The 8,543-nt window shown below is 31.8% G+C and overlaps 1 protein-coding gene across 2 annotated transcripts; it reads left to right on the plus strand.

Annotated features, from left to right (window-relative positions):
* Positions 1 to 314: 314 nt before the first annotated feature.
* LOC107914549 (uncharacterized) lies at positions 315 to 3,537 on the plus strand. 2 transcript variants are annotated; one of them, XM_016843490.2, is made up of 3 exons: positions 315 to 1,076; positions 2,187 to 2,523; positions 3,247 to 3,537. In XM_016843490.2, exons 1-3 carry the CDS (start codon positions 511 to 513, stop codon positions 3,472 to 3,474), a joined length of 1,131 nt encoding a protein of 376 aa, XP_016698979.1. In that variant the 5' UTR covers positions 315 to 510; the 3' UTR covers positions 3,475 to 3,537. The 2 variants fall into 2 exon arrangements, with proteins under 2 accessions (XP_016698979.1, XP_016698980.1); XM_016843491.2 differs by lacking the exon at positions 2,187 to 2,523.
* The last annotated feature ends 5,006 nt before the right edge of the window (positions 3,538 to 8,543 follow it).

Here is an 8,543-nt window from a genome sequence, read left to right on the forward strand (position 1 = left end):
TAAAACCATTAAAATATTAATCATACAAAGGAAAACCAACCAAGAATTTCTTTGTAATTTTTTGACTAATAAATTTTGAAAATTTACTTGACACATTATTAGTGAAGTTTTTAGTATAAATAAGGTTGACAAGTACCCTATTAAAATATAATAAAATATTAAAAAATAAATATTTTAAAAAATACTTATTAATTTTTTAAAATTGCTTACGAAATAGACTTAGACTTTTAATTTTTATTACTGGAAAAGGAATTCTTGCTTTTCCTTTTTCTGGTTTTTAATCCATTCAACAATTTGTTGTCCTTTTTTCATTTTAATAGCTATTTTATTTTATTTTTTAAATCCGGAAAGAACACAGATTACAAGTCCCAACTAATATTGGGGCCCAGGTAGGGCCTTTTTATTGAACGACGTGGCGAAATCTAGTGCATTTGGATCCAGGGTTTGAAGTCACAGAGTACAGGTGGCGATAGGACAGAAGAGCAGAAGAGAAAGCAAAGCGAAAGGAAGATGATCAAGTCTACTCCTTTTTTAATACCCCTCTCAACCGAACCCTCCTTTCTCCTTTCTTTCTTGTTGTACGACTCCATGGCTGTACCTGTAATGCGCTGTATGAGCAAGCTTAACATCAAGGCCCCACCTCCATCACCCATCCCAACCGCCACCGGCTCACGATCCGCTGCCAACGAGATCTTAACCGACTTTCTCGAGAAGTCGTTACAGATCCCCGACCTAACGCTACCCGAGTGCCAGACACTCCGCCACCACGGCCTACCCGATAAGGTCGATTTCCAATCCCTTGGTTTAAGGGAGGTGGGGTCGGTGGAGCGGTTTATACGATCGGCACGGAAGTATGGAGTGGTGGCGATAGGGCGGCATGGGATCGATGCGGGGGAGGAGGTGAGGGCGACGGTGAAAGAGGCGGCGAGAGTGTTCGGGGTGTTGGAAGAGAGAGATACGGGATACAGGAGGAATTCGGTGGGAAAGAGGGAGGAGATTGTGTGGGTTGATTGCAAAGACGAGAGGATGGAGTGGGCTCGCCAATATATCGGCGTTCACTTGTATCACAGCTTCAGGTATTCTAACCGTCCCTCCCGCCACCTTTCACAGAAATATGAGTAAATTTCCTTAAATTCCTTGGGCTTTTTGGGCCCTATTCACTACCTAATTTTGATTTTTGCGTACCTAGTTTTATACTCTTTTAGCTTGGGCCAGAGGTTAAAATTGAAATTAACGTAAAATAATAATTTTGTTAACCCTCCAGTTTAACAATATACTTGATCACTTGCGTATATATAATTGAGATATATTTCAAAATTATAGCTTAATGTGTAACGTGCATGCACGTTTATACATGATTAGTATGCATATTAAACACTTAAGTGAATTAAAATACAATTATGACTAAATGTTTTTATTTTGTAAATTAAACTTTTATTTTAAAACAAGATGAAGCATTACTATAAAAAATTTAGCCTTCGAAAACATTGATACATTTAAAAAAAAAAAGCCAAAAAATCTATAAGTGTTTATGTTAGGTAAATATAAATAGTTGTGTCCGTTATATACATACAAAATAATGATATGTAGATGTAGTAGGTAAATGAAATTTGAATTGCATGTATAAAATCCAAGTTTTGGTGTAAATTTTAGATTTATCTGTATCTAATTTAAACTAATTTGATATGCTTATTATCTATATATATTGATTAAGTGTTTTTTTTCTTTGGTTTATAAAACATCAAAATAAGCCAAATAATAGGGGAAAATGTCACAATTATGAGAGTTGATCTTCTATGGAATAATTCATTAATTTTATATAAAAAAATTTACATGCAGTACAGAAAAACCTAAGGGATAGGGAGGGAGTTTCATGAGGAAAGAACCCTAGATAGCCTGCTACCACTTGAATCCACACATACAAGTTGTCACTAGACCAGTAGCTTGTTGGCCATCATGAAAATTGATCTTCCATGGAATAATTCATTTACTTTATATAAATTTTACTTCGAAACCTTACATGCATGATAACATGACTAAATTATTTGATTTAGAAGTGGAATTGTTAAATATTGATAGAGATAAAAATGTGTGAAAATAGATATACATTATAGCAATGTGAGTTGATACAGTATTACTGTATGTATGTAAATATGGTGAAAAGTGGGTTGTTTGGTTTGAAATAGTGAAAAAGTAGAGAAAGTAGCAAGTAAACTGGAGGAAGTAGCGGAAGAATTGGGGAAGATATTGGTAGAAAATGCAAGGCAGGTAGGCAGGAAGGGATTTCGAAGAGGAGAGTCGGTTGTGAGCATATACAAGTACAATAATAATAGTAATGAGGATAAGTTGGCTGACCAAGATCCAAACGTAAACGAAGAAGAAAACGGCCATTGTTGTGATTGTACATTAAGCCTCCACCTTCCAACCAAGCACTGCCAATTTTCTCTCAAAACTGGGCCTCGACTTTTAACTTTTGATGTTGCTCCTGACACCCTTATTCTCACCTTTGGACATCAACTCGAGGCAAGTCTCTTCTCTTTCCCTTTTTTTAACTTCAACTCAGGGTTCGCGTTGCATTTACCTTCGTTATTTATGTTATAATCAAGTATATAGTTAAATCTTTCATAAAATGGTCAGTAGTAAAAAACACATCTAATTAATTAGTACCCTTTATTGTCTTTTAGATAAGGTAGTAAAAGGACTCTTTAAATCATAGTAAAAACCACTATAACTTGGTTATTCTTCCTAACACCAACTGTGACATGGTTAGTCAACCGTGTCACTGGGTTAGTGGCAAAACTTGCTTGGGTGACATGGTTTAGTAGCAAAACTTGCTTGGGTTTTAAGCTGATTAGCATAAGGTCCAGGGTTTAATCTCTGTATTTGTGAACTTATTCCCCTTTTCCATTGTAATGTAATTTGCTTGCTTATACCAAAATATAATTCTGAAAAAAGAAAATCTTTGATTTGCTCAATAACAACTGAAGTTGTATATTTATTTTACCCAAATGAATACAAATACATATATGTTTTACCCAAAAAAGGAAGAAGAAAACAGAACAATTATGCCTAAAACTAACCTAATTATATATTGTGGGTGTGCAAAATAAAGGAAGTTGCCCATTACATGATGAAATAAAAAGTACATGTCATGCAATTTTCTATATCTCATGAGCCCAAAAAAAGTGAAATCAAAGCCTGAAGCATACACTTTTAACAATCTTATTTTCCTTTTTCTTGCAATAGGAATGGAGCATGGGAGAATTCAAATGTGTACGGGGGCGAATTATTTATCCACCAGAAGTGGGTGGATCCAAATGCTCTTTCTCCATGGAGCTTAAGTGTTCATCTATAAACATAACTCACTCTTACAAAAAATCAACTTACAAAATGATCTCCTTAGCTGATCAATTCTTTGTTGCAGTCCTTATTTTTTCCCTTTATTCTATTTTTATGCTCAAAACCTCTCCATGATTTAGATCAAGTTGCATGTTTTCTTTACATTCAATCTCAAAGGCATGGAAATGCTTTATCTTATGAAGTATTGGTTTGGGTAATATTTTTCCCCTCATTTTTATTTTCACATGGCTTGATTGATCAATATACAGTTTGAGGCTTTGAGAAATGGATTGAAGAGTGCAGTGTTTGAAGGTGAAAAAGACTGACAAAATAGTTTAATCATACATCCAAGTTTTTGTGCAAGAAAAAGAAAATAAAGATCTTGTACTACCATATTGTATGTATTTGCTTTATTTTTGAATAAAATCTTATTAAGAGATGTTATTGTTGGCGGGGATGGATCTAGGATTTTACTCTAAAGAGGGCGAAACTTTTAAATTCGAAAGAACTTTTTTTTAACCTAAAAAAGTGTCTTTTTTTTATTTTTATTTTCTTATCAAACAGAACGATTTAATGTTTTTTCAAGAATGATTTAATTGTAAAAAAATTAAAAGGAAAAAATCACACTACATAAAATTAAATATTTTTTTTCAATATGAAAAAAAGAATAACTAATAGTATACTGAAAATTTCATAAATATCATTATAATTTTAAAAATTAAATTAAAAAAAATTGATTGTAGTCCTATTTCTCAATACTAGGCATCTTAAATTGCATCTTCTGCTTTTTTATAAGATCGAACTTATCAATGATATTTATTGAGGGGTCTTTTGCGTAAGGAGTCGAGAGGAAGATAATTTGTATTTTTTTACTCTGTGCTCTTAATCTCAACATCAAACTCTTTTCTTTTTCTCTCGGCAGTGTCTGCACCTTACTAGAAGAAGATAATTCATTAGCAAGACATACAAATCAAAATACAAGAAAGTCACTAATCTAATATGTATGTGTATAAGCCAAATCAATTCATTCTGGAATTTGGCTTTAAAGTCCATATTGGATCTCTAAGTTTAGTCTTTTAAAGCTTTTCATACATTAATATTTGATTATTATTATTATTAAAGTTATATAATTAAAAACTGAAAAATACCTTGTTAATACAAAGTATAACTTTATGGCTCAAAGGAGTTTATTATATGAAATACAATTAGACTAAGGGGGCGAATGTTATATAATGTGAACACCAAATTTAAAATACATAATAATTTATATATAAAATTTAAAAATCTGAAAATTTCAAGGGTAAGACGGACTCACGCCTCTGGATTCATCCCTGTTTAGTAGGTTTGGGGATATTTTCTTTTTGTTTGTGCCGAAAAGTAAAGAAAAGAGAAACATTGAGATATGATTTTAGTTAAGATGTCAATGTTTGGAGGCCCCGTAATGATTTAAGAATGAAAGATTTGGAAATTATAGATTAGGTTAAAATGCATGCATGCATTATCAACCAATCATTCACATCAGCTATACAAAATTGTGTATACGATGTTAAGTTGGAGAATGGGGTAAAGAGAAAATCCCACCAAATAATCTTAGAGAAGATTTTGTTAGTCACATCGCGATCATATCTAATTGTCCACGGATCCATTTTTACTTTTGCCAAAAATGTCTACCTCATTTGATACATGCACATCGCAGTTGGATACAATAATCACATTATTATTATTGTTAAGGGAGAAATAAATAGGGGTTAGATATATATGGCTGGATTATGATAGTTTACATCCACCAGGAAAGACACATTTCATTGTTTATATTTTATATATTTGTCTTTGTGTAGTGTGTACAACAGCGGTTCATTTAAATAAAAGATTATTATTAATCAATTAAACATATTAAGGATATCATACTAAATTTGTATTGCAATCTAATTACATTTATTACTTTATTTATAATCATTGTAAGTCAATTAATCAGCCGACAAATTAGCTCAACAGATATGACTGAAATATATGTATGACGAACTCTCTAGCATGAACAAGAAACAATTATGAGATACATAGTTCATTATCTCAAGTTTCCTTTTTCTTCCTTATTTTAGCAAAATAATTTTGTATTATTAATTATTTGTTATGATATAAGAGAATTATAGAAAGAGAGAAATGTAAAAAACTAAAAGATTATTCTATTTTAATTTTGGGATACTAAAAAGTTTATATATGCTCCTCTCTATGTATAGAGTCTACAGCTTAAAAGCTATAATAAAGATAATTAAGGTATCTTATAAAATTTTAGGAGTTACAAGAGTTACAAGAAGATAAATTATTGGAGGTTGTGGGAGTTATATGGGCATCTATTTTACAACACTCCTCCTTGGATGTCGATCAATGAAAAATATGTCTCGTTAAAATCTTATTAGGAAAAATCCTATGGGACAAAAACCTAATGAAGAAAAAAGAGTATTCAACCTCCTATTACAAACTATCTCCTTAAAAAATTTTACCAGAAAAACTCAGTGGGACAAAATCTTGATTAAAGGAAAAGAGTACAACGTGTTTTAGACACCCCCTAATGGCAACATCATAGTACATCTTTGAGTCGACACATTCTAATCTTGTATACTAGTCTTTCAAACGTTGTGGTTGGCAATGCCTTGGTAAAAGGATTAGCAAAATTATCACTAGAACGAATTTGTTGAACTTCTATATCACTTTTTTTTCTCAAGATCATGAGTGAAGAATAGTTTTGATGAAATATGTTTCGTTTTGTCACTTTTTATGTAACCACCCTTTAACTGAGCTATACATGTTGCATTATCTTTGTATATGATAGTTGCCATCTTTTCTTGCAGAGACATATCTTCTGGATATGTTGCGTTAACAACCTTAGCCAAACACACTTTTCAACTTGCCTCATGGATCACAATTATTTTTGCATGATTTGAAGAGGCAGTAACTAATGTAGTTTTGTTGAATACGATGATATGGTTGTACCTCCATATGAAAATAAATATCCCATTTGAGACTGACCTTTATGTGGATATGATAAATATCTAGCATCCGCATAGCCAACTAATAAAAATCTTGAATCACTTGAATAAAATAACCTTATACCAACGATGCCTCTGAGATATCTAAATACATGTTTAATTCCATTCTAATGTCTATGTGTTGGAGAGAACTAAATCTTGCTAACAAGTTCAAAGCAAATGTTATATCTGGTCGTGTGTTGTTTGCAAGATAAATCAATGCCTCCATTTAAATATGATACTTCAAGACCAAGAAACTCTTCACCATTTTCACAAGGACGAAATGGGTCTTTATTCACATCTAATGATCTTACAATCTGCGGTACTTAATGGATGAGCTTTACCGATGTAGAATTTTTTTAAAGATCTTTTCTGTATAAGCTGGCTAATAGACATGAATTCCATCCTTTAAATGCTCGATCTGCAGGTCGAGACAAAACTTTATTTTTCTAAGATCTTTCATCTCAAATTCTTTCTTTAAGTAATTTTTCGTATTTTGAAGTTGTTCAGGAATTCCAATAATATTTAAATCGCCAACATAAATAAAAATTATCACAAAATTTAATCCAGACCTTTTAATAAAAACACATGGACAAATTGGATCATTTTATAACATTCTTTCAAAAAAATTCAATAAGACGATTATACAACATATATCTAGATTATTTAATCCATATAAGGATTTCTTTAATCTGACTGAGAAACTTTTTTTGGGAACTCTATATCCTTTTGGGATTTTCAATCCTTCAGGGACGTTCATATAAATTTCACTATCAAGTGAGCCATATAAACAGGTTGTAACAACATCCATGAGACACATGCCAGGTTTTTCATGTAGTATTAAACTAATAAGATATCTTAACATGATTGCATCCACCACATAGAAGTATGTCTTTTTATAATTAATGTCGGGCCTTTCTAAAAATCCTTGTGCTACAAATTGTGCTTTATATCTTACGACTTCATTTTCCCATTTCATTTTCGCACAAATACCTATTTGTATCCTACAAGCTTTACATATTCAGATATTTGTACTATAGGTCCAAAAACCTCACATTTAGAAAGTGAATTCAATTTTGCTTGAATTGCTTCTTTCCAATTTGGTCAATCTTTTCTATGTCAAAATTTTCAACATATTTATGCTTAAGATCCTCATTTTCTTTTGCTATTTCAATAGTAGCATTATAAGAAAAAATGTTGTCGACAACTATATTATTTCGGCTCCATCCTTTTCTTGAAGTGACATAATTTATCGAGATTTCTTTATTATCACTATTTTTAGGTATCTAAACCTCTTATGGGGTTTTTTGATAAGTTATGTTCTTGGCCTCTTCTTGGGCACTTGTCTCCATAATATGACTATCTTAAATGTTTACTCCTTTCTTTTCACAAGGATTTTTATATTTGAAATAGATTGGTCTTCCACACTTCAGGCATGCATTACTTTATTTGGCACTAATATTTTGTCTTACTGGGACATTAATTCAGATTGGAGCATTTTCAACTGGTATGTGAGATTTTGTAACTCGCTTTAAGTTAGTGAATGCATGTGGTAATTGATTGACAATGTTTTGCAAATGTATTATCCTTTGACTTGTACGAGGATCATATTAAGATAATGATAACTCATTCCATGTAATTTCTTTTACTAGCTATTTTTCTCTCCCCCTAACGTTGGGCATGTTGTTTTATCAAAGTTACAATGAACAAATTGTGTAGTAAATAAATCTCCAGTTAATGGTTCAAGATGCTTAATTATAGAAGAATATTCATAACCAACATATATTCTCAACTTCCTTTGGGGACCCATCTTTGTGCGTTGTGGTGGATTAATTAGAACATATACCGCACATAAAAAAATTCTAAGATGAGAAATATTTGTCTTGTAATACCTTCAACCTGATCTGATTCGTCGGGTTCGAATCTTGGGTGTTACAACTTTATTACAGACTTGCTCAAGAACAAAATGTACAATTTTTCAACATTTACATATTATTTAAGAATGTTGTTCCAACTTACTTACAACTGGATGTACCGTAGATAATAACAATCATCATACAAAACTTCAAATAACAAGGGCTTACAAGCAAATATCATAACTCGATTACAACTTTTTATTTGTTTTAATCCTTTAGTGATAATATTGATTACAATTGTGTTGCCAACACGTTCTATATG

This window comes from Gossypium hirsutum, chromosome D10, assembly GCF_007990345.1.
Source record: "Gossypium hirsutum isolate 1008001.06 chromosome D10, Gossypium_hirsutum_v2.1, whole genome shotgun sequence".
NCBI lineage: Eukaryota > Viridiplantae > Streptophyta > Magnoliopsida > Malvales > Malvaceae > Gossypium > Gossypium hirsutum.